The 21,113-nt window shown below is 39.2% G+C and overlaps 1 protein-coding gene across 4 annotated transcripts in view; it reads right to left on the bottom strand.

Moving 5' to 3' along the window:
• Positions 1-17,801: 17,801 nt before the first annotated feature.
• LOC127628368 (paired box protein Pax-7-like) overlaps positions 17,802-21,113 on the bottom strand; it is a 62,999-nt gene continuing 59,687 nt past the window's right edge. For all 4 annotated transcript variants that reach the window (XM_052105073.1, XM_052105075.1, XM_052105074.1 and 1 more), the window contains exon 9: positions 17,802-19,970. In XM_052105073.1, coding sequence (XP_051961033.1) covers positions 19,855-19,970 — 116 coding nt within the window. In that variant the 3' untranslated portion in view covers positions 17,802-19,854. The remainder of the gene's footprint in view (positions 19,971-21,113) is intronic.

Below are 21,113 nucleotides of genomic sequence, written 5' to 3'. Positions count from 1 at the left end.
TCGTGGTGTGCTGCTATGGCAGTCACATACACATTTAAGGTGGAGGGGGACAGCTGCCCCTGCATATAGCAGCCTTGTGTAGGGAGCCCTGGCCTGAGCGACCGTGTCTAATACCACCAGTGGTACGCCACTTGGGTTTTCCAAGTCCCGTCCAAGGCCAGAGATGGAGGTTCCAGAAGCCTGCAGAAATGCAAGGTCTGTCCAAGGGCTTAACAAGTGGCAGCAGATCGGCATGATGACCACGCGATGTGTGCCGCTGTGCCATGCCCATCTCGGGATTCGAGTCTGAAGCCAGTGCTGAAGCGGTCTCATATGCATCAACCCGGGCCTCATATGCATCAACCTGAGAGGCTTTACTGCCACCGAGAATGCCAAATGCCCAAGGAGCCTCTGAAAGTGTTTCAGTGGAACCGTTGTTCTCCACTTGAATAACTTCAAGCTGTTCAGCACCGACTAGGCCGGCTCACTCGTGAGGCATGCTATTATCGAGACTGAGTCTAAGTCCATGTCTCTGTCGAGGTAGAACCGAGACATGGAAGTATGTGTCCTTCAGGTCTACCGCCGCAAACCAATCTTGATGTCGGACGAACAATAAAATGCGTTTCTGTATCAGCATCATGAACGGGAGTCTGTGCAAGGCCTGGTTCAACACTCGCAGGTACAAGATTGGCTGCAACCCACCACATTTCCTTGGCACGGTGAAGTAAGGGCTGTAAAACACTTTCCTCATCATGGCTGGAGGGACAGGCTCTATAACGACCTTCTGCCGAAGAACTGCGATCTCCGCGCGCATGGCGTCGGCACTCTTGCCCTTCACCGAGGTGAAGCAGATGCCTAGCAAACTGAATCGCGTAGCCGAATCGGATGGTCCTGGCCAGCCATGGTGATGGGTTGGAGAGTGCTAGCCACAGGTCCAAGCTCCAGGCACAGAAGTGTATACACTTTAAGAAGTGTATGCTGTTGGATACATGGTGCATTTCAGCGGCTTTCTCTCCTTCTGCACGATCAGTGCAGAGTATGCCCCTGGGCGCTTCGACAGCTTTAAAACAGTATATATTCTGAGAAAAGAGTATATTTTCCTCTAAAAGAGCACGCATTGATGGACAGCGTCTTTTTAAATATGCCTTTCCAACTTTGTCCATCTTTGTGTAATTTCTCTCCACCTCCGACGAGTGAATGAGTGGTTGCGAGGCACAGGTGCACCGCAACCGCCTTGTGCACCTGAGGATTCCCCGTATATCCCTCGACCACCCCTCCATCGAGGATATTGAGAGCGCATGAACTGGGAAGTTGGGTTTGGACAGAAAAAGGTGTCCCCCATGAACTCGTCAGTTCTTCATGCACCTCCGGGAACAAAAAAGGGGGGAGGGGGCCGTGAGTGGCGCCCCGAACCCAGGAACCAATCATCAATCTGCAAGTGCTCAGGGATGGGTGGAGGTTTCCACTCCAGCCAAACACTCGCAGCAGCCTGGGCAAGCATGACGGTCAGTTCCGCGTCGGCCTCAGTCTGGGCGGGCACACCCAAAGGTGGCAGCCCAGCTGAGTCCTCGCCATTCGACATCACCAACGCGCTCTCGATGCTGCTATCGAAACCTCATCCATCTTGTGAGCTTCAAAAGAGACATTAGGCTGACACTGAGGCAAGCAGCCAGTCTCATCCCAGAACTGGACTGGTGCAAACGAACGTGCTGGGGATTGGGCGGTCTGCTGGGATTACCCGGTGGAGCCGTACACGTTGCAGCCCCAAAATCGCCTCCTGTGTCAACCGACCCGGCCTCGTACCCGTAGGTAGAAGGCCTGGTGCGGGAGGTGGCTGGAGTGGCTTTCCCCCGGAAGAAGGAAAGCCGCGACCGCAACGTTGTAACTATAGTATCACCATGGTATTTGAAGTAAAATCATAGTAACTACAAAATTATTAAAGGAACTATCAAGGATGGAGACAAGAATCCAGATGGGTAAATTTAGAACAAAAGGGGGACTCCAGCCCGGGTCCTTCCACACAAAAAAGCACATCCACATTATCTTTACACACTACACCATTGCAGCGACATCTGAGAGTGCAGTTTTTTCATTAAAATTTGAGTGCAAAAGCCATGCTGTGTGGCAGGTGCTGTTTACACCTTGCAAATAGTCACTCCATTTAATAAAACAGCAGTCATTACTACTAAAATTAGCATGGAAGAAATTGATAGACAGACAGACAGACAGAAAGCATCTTTACACCGGTGAGAAAAGATGCAATGCTGCATAAAAATGCTGGATCTGACTCACCTCCCAACATCATCATATGAGAAATCGACATGTTGCTTCCCATTCAGTGTAATTACTGATAGGTGCCATCCCTCATCAGACATTTTTGCATAATTTCAAGTGTGACCTCGCATTACTGATGTTAGAGCGACCTCAGAGACTCCAGGAACCAGGAAGTAATTGTGTTCACGTAGACAATTCAGAGGTTACATTAAGGCTCTAAAATAAAATGTTTAATCCTCTGACGATTAGGTTTAAGGTTGGGGTTTGGGTTAAGGGGTAGAGTAAATAACATATGGATTTCTGAAAAAATTATTAGATAATTTACAACTAAAATTACAGGCCACTTTTGGTGCCACTGTGTGGACATTTTACCTTAAAACTGGAGCTCATGATGGAGCAAAGACAGAGGTCTCATGGTTTCTTTTTAGCCTTGCAAACACATAAATCTTTGGCAAAGAGAATCAGTCACTTGCTTCAAACCTGAAAAATTAGACAGAAGGTGCAAAAGGGAACTTATCTGAAATATTTGCGCATTGTAACCAATTTACAACAGAGAACTACTGCATTTCTGAAAGCTGATTGCACAGTGAGCACTCAGAAATACACAATGATAGGCTACTTTCTATAGTATCCACAAAAAAAAATTAAGATTAGGTCTTTAAATGCTAAACAAGGAAGCTTTTAGTAGTTATTAATTTGTGTGAGAATTGCTGTGCTCAAGATTAAGCCTCTATTCTTTATCTAATATTTATACAATCAAAGCTTATGAGATCTTCAAAACAATGTGGCTCAGCAAGAAATGTGGACTAGAAAAGATCTACAAGACACTGAAAAAACAATACTTAAGACTTTTCATCTCTAAAGACAGTGGGCTTTACAAGACATATGGGACCCCTCATAATAATTATTCTTCCTTCCAATTTAAACTTGTCCTCCACAAAAGAAAACACACTCATGGGCCTCAGAGAACTGTCACTGTTATTTTCTTCTGCAACTGCTCCATAAATTGTACATTTCATGAAGACATGACAATTCCATTGGCCCTAATGTCTAAGAGCCTTTTGGTGCTACACACAATGCTGTCCCTCCAGCCTGATGCAAACAAAGACAAGCCTCCAGTCAGCAGAATGTGATTCTTTGCTCTGGCAGAGGCTTACTGGCACAACACAAGCACCTTTCATTACCATCATAATTAATGACCCACAGTGACACAGATCTAAAAGGAAGCTTGTCTCCTTATAAAGGAATTAAAAAGAGCAAAATAACGCCCAAATAGAGCTCAATTAATAACAAAGTGGGCACAGCTCTGGGATAATGTAACAAACAAGGCAGAGCATCTGTCAAATACACAGACATGTTGGATAAACAAATGCTTGATTCATTTCTGCAGCCCGATGGGACTGCTGATTAAATTAGAAAGCTCAAGAAGTGACAAACAACATGCTTGAGGAATAATAATGATAGTATGATGTGGGGGACAAAATACAAATTAAAAAGAAAAATATTCAGTGATGTTTGACACAATTAAAGGGATACTTAATGGGATAGTTCAAAGGAAAATTAATTTACTCACCCTTATGCCATCCCAGATGTATGACTTTCTTTCTTCTGCTGAACACAAATTAAGATTTTTAGAAAAAATATTTCAGCTATGTAGGTCCATACAATGCAAGCAAACAGTGGCCATATCTCTGACGGTCCAAATATTAGATGAAAGCATCATAAAAGTAATCTATATGACCTGAGTGGTTTAATCAAAATCTTCTGAAGCGATCCAATCTGTTTGAGTTCCAAATACCACCATTGAAGATATTCGGAGCCCCTTACCTAACCTTTTCCCAACCTTAACCATAAGTGTACCTTTTGTAGCTGGCCCAACCTTCTTTTGGAGTAAGCACTAGGGACAGGCAATACCACTTATTTTCTTTTCGATCCGATACCAATAATTTAAAATCCAATATTGTTGATACAGATGCCAATATTGATCCTTCTTATATATATATATATATATATATATATATATATATATATATATATATATATATATATATGTTTTTATTACTTTTTATTTTTTTATTTCTTGGGATATATAGTGAGTAATTTAAAATATAAATTTTTGTCATAATTCAAGGCATTTTTTTTTTTTTTACATTTGTGAGCCTAATCAGAAAATGTTTTGTTTACCCTTACAAAAATTAACCATGATTTCACTACAGTAATTATAGTTTAACCATATATTTAGATAAACCATGGTTACCACAAAAAAAACTATTTTTTTTAATGACTTATTAACAACAATTACACACAGTTGTAAGAAATAAAAAATGTCACCTTTAGATATGTTATTTTAGCGTGAATTTACTCAAGAAGCAGTGGTGTGGTAGTGTCTGAAGAGATGGGCATACTGTGAATTTATGAAAGGATCGATTCGCCTATCCATAGTAACCACGCCCCCCTTTTGAAGTAACTCCGACCTCTTTTGGAGATTCCGCCTCCCATTTAGAGCTCTCCGGCCTGTAGCTATATCTACTTGGCTTCTGCCGCTTATCCAAAGAAACGTGATAGAAACATTGCCGTTTTAGCTGAGCATCACCCATGTCTACATTGCAATTATTAAATGGGTCCATGATGGAATATCCCCAAACAGAGATGAAAACTCTCATATTAACTGTGTCAAATGCACAACAACAAAAAAAAGATTTGTGAACATTTCACTTAGGAACTTTCGCAATACTTTTAAGTAATCATGTAAAAACACATTTGCTACCACATTTGAGATTAGGCTGATTAGAGCATTTTTGAGTGCATGTTTGCCATCCATATTACATCTACATAACTTTTATTGAGCTTTTCGCCTAGGTTTGTGAGTGATTGGTGACATTTGACAGTTCATTTTGAAGACCTCGCGCTGATTTTCCTGTTGTAGAAATTAATAGCAACTTTGCCTAATCTCTCCCTTTTGTGTCAAGTTTGCAGTGCAATTAAGATAATCAAATAATATGAAGGTTGTGACTAAAGCTGCACTGGTCTGAGTAGGACATAATGCAACAGAACTGTAAACTGTTGGGGGAGTGTTGGTGAAAGTGAGGGAAATTACTATTGAGCACTGTTAACACAGTCAGGGACACTGAGGAATGAAATAGATTTTCCATCTCAGTGTATCAGATTAGATTTTCAGAGGTGCTCAATGGCAGGTACATGTCATTAGTAACACTTTAACAATGTAATGAACTTTTTAGTTTATCCATCTCACAGCTCGGGAGTGCAAGATTTGCTTCATTGCAGTACCTACATAATGTGAATGGAGGTCAGGAATATTTTGAATCTCACACATATATATATATATATCACAGCATTCTTGGGGAGTTCATCAATATTTTTTTCTTAAATATTTAATATACTCTATTAAAATGCATGTTATTTAACATTCATTCAGGGTTCCCACGGTTATGGAAAACCTGGGAATATCAGGCCATTTTAAAATTGTGATTTACAGGCCTGGAAAAGTCATGTAAATCAATAAAATCTTTAGTTATACTCAGCTTTAAAATTGTTTATTTGCCAAAAATGTTTTTATTGTTTTGTTACATCCATTTCACAGCAAGGAACTGATTTGCAGTCGCTGTTTTTTAATGCCCCAGCTTGTTTAAAGCAAACAGTATGTCAATGAATTTCAACAGGAAGCCATCAAAAACATGGCTGGCCTGAAATTGAAGTTCACAAAGTTTTAATACCTTGTTTATGATATGCCGCTGCGCTGTGTTCTCCTCTGCTCTCTATAACACTCTGGTCCTTGAGTTGTAGTGGTCAGGGGCTATAAGCCTCCAGAGGGAGGACGTCTGCATTCCTCCAGCTCCCAGCAGCCCTGTACTTCACTCGCCTTCTTTGTGGCTCACAGTGAGCTGGGGTTAGGAGAATGCCGCCTGAGCTGGCCGGAGCCCAGAGCTGCCGCCTCAAACAACTTCAATGTTAATTTCCCTTTCATCTTGTGTGTGAAATTGCTGCTGGTGAGGTGCTGACCCCCAGCATTATGAGGTCAAGTATTGAAATCTGATGTGCGCCTCTCAGGCAGACAGTGCACAGAGATAGATCGAGAAGTGGGAGGGGATGTATGGGGAAGGGGAAAGTCTTAACTAGTTCTCTACTAGCATTGTTAAGGGCTTCATCGGGCATGAAGCAAGCCTTCACGTGTGAAGAAGAGAGAGCAAATCCATCAGATTCTCCATTACTGCAGCCAGACTAGTGCTGCTGTTCCCCCTTTGCAATATTCAGATTCTGCATAAGATATCAATGCTATCAAGGGAAAGATGCAAGGCCATATGTTGTATGTGAGGTGATGCTGTAATGTATTTTTCAAATTATTTGGAGAAGAAATTTACTTTAGAAGCACACTTATTTCTCCAAAGTGATCAGTATGAATACTGATGACTATAAATTAATATTTCTAATTAATATTTTTGTTTATTATATAAGTATGTATATATTTTCTGTAAAAACTAAATATGTTTTTGTATGTGTCATTTGAATATAATATAAAATATAAATAACAAAATACTGACAAGCTATATTCATCAAGTTTTAAGTTTATATGTATTTATAATTTATTTATGCTTATTTTGCAAATTCTTTCATAATTATTAGACATGCAGCTTCACGATCCTATTAACTAGGAAACTACATGGAATATTTGTACATTTAAAAATGTATTTAATTTGTCACACTGCAGGATCACATAAAATGGAATAGTGCGAACAAAAGGATCATTCAAATGGTGAAAAACAGCACTTAATATACTGTATATACATTCCATTAAACATTCATTTAAATTGTAACCTAAATTCTTGATTTTGATAAAGAAAATAAACTCCATGGACATGTTATGAGTCAACTAACCATTTGCATATAAATGCCTTCTGGTCATTGGCATCTCTGCTGTCATTCTCAGAGGCTGCGCTCACCTCAGAATTATATTACTCTTCTTTTGTGCTGCTGCAATTCACCATAACTTTCCGAACGAAATGCACAACTTAACATCTTTTCTTATATATATATATATATATATATATATATATATATATATATATATATATATATATATATATATAAGAAAAGATGTTAAGTTGAAGAAACATCCGAGTAGATAACCATTAGATATGATTTTTACGATAAGACTCTGTAATTTGGCTTTTAGAGATAACTGCAGGGGCTGTCAGGCTGAACGGTGGCAATTTACTGTTTGTTTTATTCCCCCCCTCCATCCTTTTTTTTAAACATTTTTTATCTTGCCTATTGAAGGCTTTTCATCTTAGATGATTTTACTCTTTTTTTTCCCTGGGTGAGCTACAGAAGGTAAGATCAGAAGTCTAAAGCAGGCACTGGCATGTTTTAAAGCGATGGACAAAATACAAATATTTGAAAATGTATTTCATGGTAATTATGTCAGGTTTCATGGCCTGAGCTGTGCACTGAGGCGCTGCCTGGATGCCTTAATTTGTATAAAAATTGTAATCATTTGTTCATTTCAAGGTGAAAATTGCATTTTTTAATTTAAATTGTATTCTGCGTGATAGGCTATTATCTAGAAAAATTGTCTTTGTGTATTAGAGTCTATAACCAGTCGTCATGCTTGTTAAGAGCTGACTGTTTTTCAGAAAGAAGGTTTATGTATGTATCTCAGCACACAACGCAGCAGGACGTGCACATTATTTTCAGTGTTTCAGCTCAGTTCCTTTTTGGACCATTAATATGAATTTGTCTGGAAGCTGACTGTAGATTTTATTTTTCTGAGAAACCTGTAAACAGGCGCAATGACTTACTGCTTCTTATCTCTTGGATTTATAGCTATGTGTTCACCTTGAAATCCCTCCTTTTTCTCCTCACTAAGGTGTGATGGTACAGGGGGGATCGAAAGAAATAGACAGCATGGGACATTAAAGGGAGATATGTGTGAGATATATTGGTTAAAAAAAGTGTTGACAGCTCCAAGACTTTTTTTCAATGGAGTGTATTGAGAGCCTTTGAGAGTGAGAGGGGCTAAAGCGACTCCCAGCTCCCTCACAGCTTAATTTTGCAGTGATGCTGGAGTGGGGAGATTAGAGACATGGGGCAAGGAGGGGCACACAGAGGCTTGGTTGAGGGATGCCAGGGTTACTATGGGGGACTATAATCTTGTATTAGGTGCCTAGAGACAGCAAATGAAAGACTGGGTTTAAAAAGGGTAACTTTGTATGAACTGCAGGGAGAAATAAAATTGTCTTTCCCTATTGACATCTGTAGTGAAAAAAAATCCATTTTAGTAGAGTATAATGCCTCTGAGAAACAGAATATGTCGAACAATGGAGTCTGTCAAAGGATACATTCTTCTCTCTGTAACAATCTTCTGCTAAGCGCTCTACTTACCAATCCAGGTTATTAGGCAATCATGCGATCTGTCTGTGTAAGCTGATTGTAGGAATGTGGAATCCCTTCGGTGAAGATCAGACACCAGGGCTCAGGTACATAATGTATCCTGGAATAATTATGGGATTTAAAGAGATGTTAGGCTTTGTAAGTGCTTTTTTGTTACGTTTTCTAGAGGTTGACACAACAGAGTTTCTAAAACATAATAATAACAGCAAGAGGAAGGAGAGGGCCTAGTGGGGTGGGTGGTGAAATTCTTTAAACATGATTTAATCAGTCTATACCTTGTGGCATGTTCTTTCCTCAAAATAACTGTGTCACCCAAAATACTCATTATCAGGTAAGCAATAAACCAGTTCTGCAATTTCATTGATAATATTGGCCAAATATTTATTTGTTGTCTTTCTGTTCATTAGGACGGATTAGCATAAGGTCTAGGCAGGGCTGAAGCCCCTGGGTCCAATCGCAAAGGTGGCCCTGTGATTAGCTGCAGAGGGCAAGAGTCCTTCATTACTGTTGGTTGCATTCATGATGAACAAGTCATAAGTGGTTTGTCTGTGTTTAACGTTAAAGATCAAAAGTGATGATTGGAAAACTTGCATGACTGTTTTCATTAATTATCCAATGAAAATCACATTTCAACTCGTAATTACATCTGGGATCTCCTCTTTCCTTTCTAGTGATGGGAAATCTGATTATTTCCGTGAACCTGTTCTTTTCAATGAACCGGTTAAAAAAACTATTCAGCCGTTCAATTATGCCATCGCATAATGACGTCACTGTACATAATGCTAGTACGCCGGTGTCATAGAATACACACTCAAACACATTCAATAAAGCCATACGTAAGCACATATTGCTGATTATTACATTTTTATTTAATTAAGTTATAATAATAAGGGTGTTTATTGTCATCAGTGTTTCATTTAGTGATCTTATAATACATCCTAAATAAAAGATTTGCACCTAAAGCACCCAATACTAACACTGGTATACAAACGCGGATGTTCTACACATGTCTAAAGTATATAAAGTAATTCAACTAGTCTTAATCAACTCACCATTTTTTACTTAAACCATGATCAGCTCATAAAAACTTAATTCATTCAGATATAATCTGCATGCACAGTACTCAATAGTAAAATTAATTTACATCTCTCGACTAAAATGTTTCACCGCCTCATTCAAGTCCTTGGTTCGCACATAATCATCAGCAGCTCACTGATCAGCAGTTCTCAGTATTATGTCCAAAAAAGGGGATTCTCAGTTCAGTGTACTGTTGACTCACGAAATGCTGTCCCCTGAACAGTGTACTGTTGACTTGAGAACTCCTGTACCCTGATCAGTGTACTGTTTACTCGAGAGCTGCTGTCCCCTGAAAAGTGTACTGTTGACTCGAGAACTGCTGTCCACTGATCAGTGTACTGTTGATTTGAGAACTCCTGTCCCCTGAACAGTGTACTGTTGACTCGAGAGCTGCTGTCCCCTGATCAGTGTACTGTTGGCTCGAGAGCTGCTGTCCCCTGATCAGTGTACGGTTGACTTGAGAACTCCTGTCCCCTGATCATTGTACTATTGGCTTAAGAGCTACTGTCCCCTGATCAGTATACTGTTGACTCAAGAGCTGCTGTCCCCTGAAAAGTGTACTGTTGACTCGAGAACTGCTGTCCCCTGATCAGTGTACTGTTGACTCGAGAGCTGCTGTCCCCTGATCAGTGTACTGTTGACTCGAGAGCTGCTGTCCCCTGATCAGTGTACGGTTGACTTGAGAACTCCTGTCCCCTGATCATTGTACTGTTGGCTTAAGAGCTACTGTCCCCTGATCAGTATACTGATGACTCAAGAGCTGCTGTCCCCTGAAAAGTGTACTGTTGACTCGCGAACTGCTGTCCCCTGATCAGTGTACTGTTGACTCGAGAACTGCTGTCCCCTGATCAGTGTACTGTTGGCTCGAGAGCTGCTGTCCCCTGATCAGTGTACTGTTGACTCAAGAACTTCTGTCCCCTGATCAATGTACTGTTGACTTGAGAACTCCTGTCCCCTGATCAGTGTACTGTTGGCTTAAGAGCTGCTGTCCACTGATCAGTGTACTGTTGACTCGAGAGCTGTTGTCCCTGAACAGTGTACTGTTGACTCGAGAACTGCTTTCCCCTGATCAGTGTACTGTTGACTCGAGAGCTGCGGCCCCCTGAACAGTGTACTGTTGACTCGAGAGCTACTGTCCCCTGATCAGTGTACTGTTGACTCGAGAGCTGCTGTCCCCTGATCAGTGTACTGTTGACTCGAGAGCTGCTGTCCCCTGATCAGTGTTCGGTTGACTAGAGAACTGCTGTCCCCTGATCAGTGTACTGTTGACTCGAGAGCTGTTGTCCCTGACCAGTGTACTGTTGACTCGAGAACTGTTTCCCCTGATCAGTGTACTGTTGACTCGAGAGCTGCGGCCCCTGATCAATGTACTGTTGACTTGAGAACTCCTGTCCCCTGATCAGTGTACTGTTGGCTTAAGAACTTCTGTCCCCTGATCAATGTACTGTTGACTTGAGAACTCCTGTCCCCTGATCAGTGTACTGTTGGCTTAAGAGCTGCTGTCCCCTGATCAGTGTACTGTTGACTCGAGAGCTGTTGCCCCTGAACAGTGTACTGTTGACTCGAGAACTGCTTTCCCCTGATCAGTGTACTGTTGACTCGAGAGCTGCGGCCCCCTGAACAGTGTACTGTTGACTCGAGAGCTACTGTCCCCTGATCAGTGTACTGTTGACTCGAGAGCTGCTGTCCCCTAATCAGTGTACTGTTGACTCGAGAGCTGCTGTCCCCTGATCAGTGTTCGGTTGACTAGAGAACTGCTGTCCCCTGATCAGTGTACTGTTGACTCGAGAGCTGTTGTCCCTGACCAGTGTACTGTTGACTCGAGAACTGTTTCCCCTGATCATTGTACTGTTGACTCGAGAGCTGCAGCCCCCTGAACAGTGTACTGTTGACTCGAGAGCTACTGTCCCCTGATCAGTGTACTGTTGACTCGAGAGCTGCTGTCCCCTGATCAGTGTTCGGTTGACTAGAGAACTGCTGTCCCCTAATCAGTGTACTGTTGACTCAAGAGCTGCTGTCCCCTGATCAGTGTACTGTTGACTCGAGAGCTGCTGTCCCCTGATCAGTGTATGGTTGACTTGAGAACTCCCATCCCCTGATCAGTGTACTGTTGACTCATGAGCTGCTGTCCCCTGATCATTGTACTGTCCAGTATGTTAATCACACGTATGCTCAATTTCATGAGCTCATCGGTTCTCAGTATATCGGACACATCCGAAAGAGGCGATTCTCAGTTCAGTGTACTGTTGACTCGAGAACTTATTGCGACTGGTTCAACTCATTCACTAAAAATAACTGGTTCAAAAGAACTGGACATCACTACCACTTAACCATTGGTACGTCGGGAATGTGGCTTGAACATGTAGAAATAGCGGAGTTCAAAAATTTTCAAAAAAGTGAGAGAGCAGTCTGAACTTCCGTGCATACCATGAGTGCTCCGACTGACTTGAGAAACATTTGCTTGCAGAATATTTCAGCAATAATTACATGTGTCCTCAAGGGAGTAGATTTGGTTTGAACACTGGGGTGTAAAGCATTTACTTATTTCTATTAATCATGGTATAAATATTGGGGGGATTGTACTTACTTGTTTTGATTATTGGGAGATTACCTCACCCCCATCCCCCCTGGAATCTACTGTGTGTCCCATCATTCTGCTTGCTATTTAAAAGATCTAGCGTTGCCCAATCATTGCACTGAATCATTCATTTGAGTCTGTTCTTTTCAGTGAATTGTCCAAATGAGCTTTCAGTATGGCCTGAATCGATTTGTGATTCAGTCCAGTTTGTTCAGACCGCTCTCGCAACTAATCTTTTGGAGCGGTTTCTCACTCATATTAACAGTATCGGGATATTTACGAACACAGGGAACAAACAGCGTTGTATAAAGTTGATATTTACCTACAATCAACTGAAACATAACGCTGCATTTTTGAGAGATAACTTTGAGAAACTTCAGCAAATGCTGTGTGAACAAGGAGCTGTTAACGGCTAGATGGATGTCTTTTGACAACTGCATCACGTTGCACTGTGTTTTAGCATCTCTTACGCATTTTTAAGTAAAACATTTCTGATGCCATGTCAGGTTAAATAAGAACTTCAACTGTTAAAACATGCGTCTCGTGACAACTGCATTCTGCTCTATTCGTTGCACTGCATCTTGCTTTTTTAGCGCGAGAACACTTCTGACCAGTTACTGTATTTAAGAAATGTGTTACACAATAGTTCCATGAATGCTACACATACCTGAGAAAAAATGCTTCTCTCAAAGTCACCAGAATTGAACGTTTTTCTCACCTGGGGAGCATGCCCCTCTACCTTGTTAAATATAAAGGTATATCAGATTTTTGTGTCTACACTCAGGCTCCCATGCCTCATATTGCCAGTCACAAATGCTTCAGGAGAGAGCTCCATCTATGTCTGGAATTGTTATTCTATCGGGAAGACACGCAGGCTTGAGTGACGTTTAAGATGCCATTTATTTGATAAATGTAAAACAAGGTAATGTCTCTCTCTTTGGCGTAGGCCCCGTCCGGCAGTCCGAGGGAGTTGTGCCCAGAACCGTCATATCCTGCCGGAGATAGGAGGCAGGGGCGAGGAGCCTACCCCCGTGCGGGACAGGGCTCAGCTGGTGGTGGTGGGGTGGCGGAGGTTGCCTGTGTTTTAGCGCACTGAAACAGCAATGTGATAGATTGTGAGCAGACTTATAAAGCAATGGCTTCCATGCGATTGGCTAGGAATTACCCCGCTAATGAAGTGATGATGTACAGCTGCTAGTCTTCCCGCTAGAACTACGCTGCACTTCGTTGCACTTCCATTTATGTGTAATAAATGCTGCTCCGTTGTGTGCTTGACAAGCACTGCTAGTGTGAAATGTAGATTTGAAAAAACAACTACAACAACAACAACAACAAATCTGTAGCAAACAACCCCTTTCACACATACAACCTTTTCCAGAAAATGTACTGCATTTTTCAGGTTAGAGGTCATGTGTGAACACAACCTTTTTGAAAATACTAGTCAATTTTGCTCTTGCAATTTCCCTTAATGAGAAATTGTAACAAAAATTGTGATATTGATGTTATGTGTGAACAGCACATGCCAGTAATTGCAACCCAACAATGTTTCTGTAATTTACCTGGTTGCATGTGTGAAAGAGGCTGAGATAGGCTTCCAAGATAGACCATGAGGGGGCCCCTCGAGATTGCATCTGCCCAGGGCCATGTGTGTTCTTAATCCGGGCCTGTCTGTTCCTTATATCATATGGCTTCAGAAGACATGGAAAATAGCACATTGTCCAATTTTATGTTGTCAAATTCACTTTTGTTATATGGATCAGATTGTATTAACATTTACCTTGTGTGTTCTAAAGAAGAAACAGGTTTAAAATGGCATGAGGGTGAGCAAATTATTGAGAATGTTCATTTTTCAGTAAAATATTCCTTTACTATTTGTCATTTTAAGAGAACTGTTAACATTTGTAATAATAAGTGATACTGCACATCTATTTTCAACTTTAAACACACATATGACACATTCTTTGATCTTAAGCTAATATTTGCACTAAAATATCAACTGCATAAAAAATGACTCAAATTTAATTTAATTTGTCTTCAATATATTCCAGTTTTGTCATTATTCTTTCTCTCTTTCTTTGTCTCTACCTATCCCAAAATACTGCATATAGTTTAAGCATCTCTCTCTAATAGTAAATAAACATATACTGTATATAACTCTCTATATACATGTAAAGGCCTATATACAGTTGATTGCATAAGTTTGCATACCCCTTTGTCTGGTAAGATTACACACCTTGCAGAATTTATACAACTATAAGAGATAAAAACAACCACAGTGAGCGGCAGTTCTGTGGACAGAACTATCTTGTTGATGAGAGAGGACAACAGAGAATGGCCAGATTGGCTCGAACTGACAAAGTCTATGGTAACTCAGATAACTGCTCTGTAAAATTGTGGTGAGAAGAATCGCATCTCAGAATGCTATTCTTATATGCGGGTTGGGGCTGTATATATATATATATATATATATATATATATATATATATATATATATATATATATAATAGAAGAACAGGGAGCTCTGCAAGAGATTGGATTGCCCCCACAGAGCCCCCCACTGAACATTGAGTCAGTCTGGGATTACATGAAGAGACAGAAGCAATTGAGACAGCCTAAATAGATAGAAGAACTGTGGTGTGAAGCTTGGAACATCCTATCTGTCCAGGAGTACCTAGGAGAATTGGGGCTGTTTTAAAGGCAACGTTGACCACAACAAATATTGATTCAGCTTTTTTATGTTTACTGGGCTTTGTAAGATGTTAATTGATAAATGAAAACTATTTATGGCATTATTTTTGAAGACATCCTCACTATGCTACATTTTTTACAAGTCCCTAAAACCTTTGCACAGTACTTATATATAGACACAGGGTTGGGAGGATTACTTTTGAAACGTATTCCACTACAGATTACAGAATACATGCTGTAAAATGTAATTTGTAAAGTATTTAGTTAGATTACTCAATGTCAGTAACGTATTCTAAATACTTTGGATTACTTCTTCAGCACTGGTAGATTTTTTCACTTGACTATGAAAACGCTGCCAGTACAGTGAGACAAAACACACATGTTAAAAATACATTCTCTGAAAAACCTAAATATCTTATTTTCTTAGTTGATTCTAAATCAAGATTAATCAAATTTACCTTGTTTTAAAGATTTTTTTTATATTTTTTACAGGAAAACAATAAAAAAATGATCAAGAATAAGATTGTTTCCCTAATATCAAAGGTCTTAGAAAAAAATAAATTATGAATTTTCTTGATAAAAAATATGTTCGCGCCTGGTAACATGTGCATATAAAATGGCTAGAAATAGCATTTTAGCTTAGCGTAAAGCTGACAATTTACAAAAGGTTTATTTCTATTTCTTCTGCTCCAAACTTCAAAATTACTTCTCTGTCTGTCACGAACCCCGCTCCCTCGCTCCGCCCCCTCGAGCTTCCACGCTCGTTCCGCCCCCTCTCGAGCTCGCACGCTCGTTTTGCTCCCTCGAGCTCACACGCTCGTTTTGCTCCCTCGAGCTTCCATGCTCGTTTTGCTCCTACGAGCTCTCTTGCTCGTACACTATCTCCCCCCTCGGGCTCACATGCCTGCTCCCAATGGCCAGAACATTATGTACACCTGCGCCCGCTCTCAGTCACCACATTAGTTTCACCTGCACTCGTCTCATCACCTTAGTTAGTTTCCCGTGTCTTTGCCCCCCGCTAGTCTCGTCTAGTTTTGAACTCCTCTTGTCTTCCTCTTAGCTTGCCAGCTCCCCTTGTTCCCCTGTCTTTTGCTCCCACTAGTCTCGTCATTCTCATCTACTGATTCCCCGGCTTCGACCTCACGCTCCCTTTGACTACTCTTCACTGGATTTGCCCATTTTGTGTACTTTGCACGCTTTGTGATCTAATAAATCTGTTTGAATTCGACATTGTGACTGTCTCTTCTTGTGCGGGTTACACTGTCTGCTCGTATGAATGTAACACATCTTAAGAAAGTGTTTCATTGCTGTTCAAATGCACTTTGGATTATATGTATAAATGTTTTCCATCAGAAAGGACTAAATATTAAATTAAACAAATTACAATAAAATGCAAAGTAATCTCTTCAGTAATCAAACTACTTTTTGAATGTAACTGTATTCTAATTACCAATTATTTAAATTCCAGCTTTAGTGGTATAAAATTACTTAAATTTTGTATTTTAAATACGAATTCCTGTTACATGTATTCTTATATATATATATATATATATATATATATATATATATATAGATATATATATATATATAAAAATGTTATTATATATTTAAATAAAATCATGACTTAATGGTTTGCTATCAATAGCCACTATAACTGTGTCACCGAGGACAAATAAGTCAAGACTAATCTAGCTATTTTTTAAATCATCCAAGGAGTATGCTTGACTGTGTTTCTAATTGTTCGGGCAGCTGCTCCCCTCATAGTAATATTGCAAATATTTGAAATTACATTTTATGACATCATATTGCACTGAGGACAGCTGAATCATAAAGAGGGATTCCACAGTGCAAAATAACATTCCAGACACATTTACTCACTGTGTGCATCTGTTAAATTAAATTAAATGACCACACTATAACTTCTTTACAATGGAAATTAATATGAAGTTCTTAATTAAAGAGAGATATTAAGAAAATTCTGACATCAGAGAGGTGCTCATTCAGAGGGGTGTGTGACACACATCTTCCATATCTTGGACATTTATTTATTTTTTAATGCCATTATACATCAATTGAATTCAGTGCCCCTTAAAATGTGCCCCAATGGTATGAAGTGATGTAATTTCCTTCAGGCCCTGCAACTCTGACACAAGCTCTCTGTGAATACTGTGCTCTGAGTGTCTCTGTTGTGACACTGCCTGTAACACTTCACTCTATTCACTTATAGCGCAACTCAATTACTGGAAACTGATATTTTTAGTATCTTAAATCACCACAACTGTCATGATGCTCATGACTTCAAAGGAGCTATAAAAATACTGCATTGTTAAGATGGGGATTAAATCATGATTACAGTTGACAGCAACATCAAAGCAGTGAAAAGAGTTTATGTGATAAATGCCAATAGATTTTCATGTTTTAAGTATTACTAAAATATGAATATTTGAGATTTAAACCTGTTTATGGGGCTGTACAAATTTAACGATAGGTGGGAAAGCAATCCTACATGATACTTCAGGGCATGTTTTATCCCTGAATGATCTATTAAATGCTTCATAAAAATGTTTTCATGTTTTTAAAATGAGAGCCATGTTTTCAACAAATGCCCTGTAAAAACAAATCATAAAAGGAATAGTTCATCCGAATATTACAAATCTGTCATAATTTCTTTCAGAAGAAAGAATGTCATAGTTTTTTGGAACAACATCAGAGTGGGTAAACAATGATAAAATTTTCATTTTGGGTTGAACTATCCCTTTTATTCATAAAGAATAAGCAATTGTTTCTTTGTCCAGTTTTTGAGCTTTAATCCATAACAGATATGCCAGTGCTACATAAAAGACACTAACAGGCTGAAGGTAGTAAATGCCAATACAAGTTCCCACTATGCTAATATTTAATACAGCTGAATAAATTATGCCATGGTAATATACACACATGCTGAACAGAAATGTATGAAAAGGAATTTACATATGCAAAAAAAAAAAAAAAAGAGCAACTGAGGTTGGAAAGATATTTTGGAAAGGTGTATCACCCAGTCCGATAGTGCTATAAATATCCCAAAGGTAGATTAATGCTTGCATTAGAAATGAGTGCTACACACTAAAAAGATAATTATTCACATTTCTTTTTTGTCTTTTTTATTTACATTGTACTACAAAATATTTTAAGTGATAAAATGGAAATGTCCTCAGTCTTAAGTTGGCACATGGTAATTTGTTTCTTTTTCGGTATTTGTCCTGAATGAATGGCAACTTAGGGCATCTCCAGTGACATTTCATCTTGGACACCAAGGTTAAGAAGGTGGGGAAAAGTAGCCATGGTTGCAAACAAAATGTAAACACAAAAAGCTATAAATGTGATAATTTATTCTCTCCATCTCTCAATTATAATTCTTGGAATACCTATATATTTTGAAGGTCTGACATTCAAAAATGGCTGTGTTGCTTCTTTTCCTCAAAACACAATGGATTTAAATGTAATAATGAATTAAGACTTCAAATATTTCCATGATTCCTTTTCTCTCAAAGAATGGTTTGTTCTAAAAACATTTGATTTCCATTCCACAGTTCAATTCACTTTGTTATTTTACATTGACTATACAGACAAAAGATACTCATCAATCAATTAGAAGTGCTACCATTGAACAACAAAATCTACATAACTTTTGAAATGTGTGTTTGCAGATTGCTTTTCAATGGTTGATAATTGATTGTTTTTTGGTATGTCATTGCATTTCAATTAATTGACAACAATTGCCATGAATAGCAGAGAAGCATAAGTTACATTTAATTAAATGTTGTCATCTACCCTTATTGTCAAGAGAATTTAATTTCATTAGAGAGATTAATGGTAATACTAATTACCACAGAGAACAATCTTTGTGCATTCATGCTGTTTTGTTCATATTTGACATTTTTATGATTTGGTCTAATGATTTGGTCATCATTATAGGATAGCATATATTTTTTAAGAGAAAATTATTAAAAATAACACTGATAATTCACCCTTGATTGAATAGGGCAGGTTGCAGGCTGCCCTGACTCATCTATGACATGTTATTCTAAATTGTTGAAATTACTTAAGTGGCCTAAACATCAGCACAAGGTGAGGATAATGGCTGAGATCTGAGACATCATTAGCCATTCTCCCAAAGTTCCACCAATCCAGAAGCCCCACTAACTATCCCAGATCTTTTAGAATGTCAGGCTTACCACTAACATGAGCAAACCACATGCACTTTGCAAACAGCCTGCAAAGTTATCAGTGTCACTCCATGTGTCTCCACAGAAATTTTATATTACAAAGCAAGGCCTTGTGGTTAAGATAGAAACATTAACTAAACATGAGAAAAAAATAAAAAAGCAACATGTAAACAAAGAGTAATTACAATAGTAAATGCAACAGCAATAGGAACAACCACATTTATAATAACAAATATAATTATAATACCATCATTTTCAGTTCTATAAACAACATGGTCCAAATAGAATGGAATGGTAAAGTGGCTACAAATTTTGCCTATGTATGGTATCATTGGAGACCAATGGGCAGAGTTTTAGTGATTTGTGCTCAGACAATTAATCCTCATGTTCCCTCGGCTTTATGAAGCTCTGAAAAGGTCTCTTTGTTGTGAAAGAGAGAAAGGATCTGGACGAGTAAGGAGATGTGGCACAACAGTGTCCGTTTTTTGTGGAATGGCTTTTGTATTCACGTTACCATAGGTAAAGAGTCTAAGACTGCCTGTGATTTTTCTTGGTCGTGTACACTCTCAGCAGATCGGCCACATGTGGGCACTGCAATAGGATGAAGGGATGCTGGTGAAACAAAAGGGTGGATGTTCAGCTCCATCAATATGCCTGTCCCGTCTCCACCTGCAGCAGTCCGAGCACAGCCGAGTGTTCTCCCAGCTTCATCCTTCTCTGTGTGGACAAGCTCACATTCTTGGCCAGGTAATCCACTGCAGCTGTACACAGAGAGACAACAGGAACCAATTAATTTCTCAGAGAGATGAAAATAATATATAAGCAAACTGATATGGATTTAGTTTGGGTTCAGAGCAGACAGTGGGCTGATTTCAGAGACATGGAACACCTGTTCCTAACTGTCACTCATTCCTGTCATAGTGAGTCTTCCTTTGTACATTCCTCATTATGTCTGTCATCCCCATTTTCTGAATTCCACACTTTTTCATAATTTAATGTTATACTGTGACATGTCAGTCTATTCCATTTATCTATTTTTCTTAATAAAGGGGTGAAGGAAAAACTGTTGTAATGTGGTTATTTGGGTTACTGTAGCATTCCTGTCAGTTTGGACCATTCTGGCCATTCTCCTCTGGCTTCTGTCATTAACAAGCCATTTTATATATATATATATATATATATATATATATATATATATATATATATATATATATATATACACACATTTATGATCTCAGTTATTTAGACTATATATATATATATATATATATATATATATATATATATATATATACTGTGTATATATAAAATATAACCAAAAGTCTTTTTAAAGTATTAAAAGTTATTTTGAGGATTATCTTTAGCAAAAGACAGTGAAGGTAAAACTTTTACAGTTGTACTGAGTAAATTTAGATAATGAGTCCTCTCAATTTTCAATGCTTGGGAAAACCACTTACTCACTCTTGATCTAGATACTGTATATATCTGTATGGCTGCACAAAATGCAGGAGAGACCAGATAGGTGTAGCACACAAAACAGTGTGACTAACACAGCAGCACCTGAGGGCACAGTTCTCATTGGAATGATCTGGAGTCTGGCTTGGCTGGAAGATCTTTATCAGGAGCATGTGTCAGTTCTATCCTGCGGGCTAATCCAGGGTCAGAGGGCACCCCAAGTCTCGCTCACAACCCAGGACCTCACCATTGATGTGCCTCACTTCTCACACTGTTTCAATTTAAATACATAAGTGAAAAACAGAGAGCCTTCAATTGGTGGAAAAAGACAGTGAATCGGGCTTTGGGTTGCGAGGACAAACTAAGGACAGGATGGAAGTAGTGCGGCGCAGGGGCAAAAACTGAGGAAGCTCCAATTAACCCCTCTAGCCACTTCCCTTTCAAAACAA

The sequence above is a fragment of the Xyrauchen texanus genome, chromosome 35, assembly GCF_025860055.1.
Source record: "Xyrauchen texanus isolate HMW12.3.18 chromosome 35, RBS_HiC_50CHRs, whole genome shotgun sequence".
Lineage (NCBI taxonomy): Eukaryota > Metazoa > Chordata > Actinopteri > Cypriniformes > Catostomidae > Xyrauchen > Xyrauchen texanus.
Note: the sequence above shows the minus strand (reverse complement) of the source record. Positions and strands in the feature narration are given on the sequence as shown.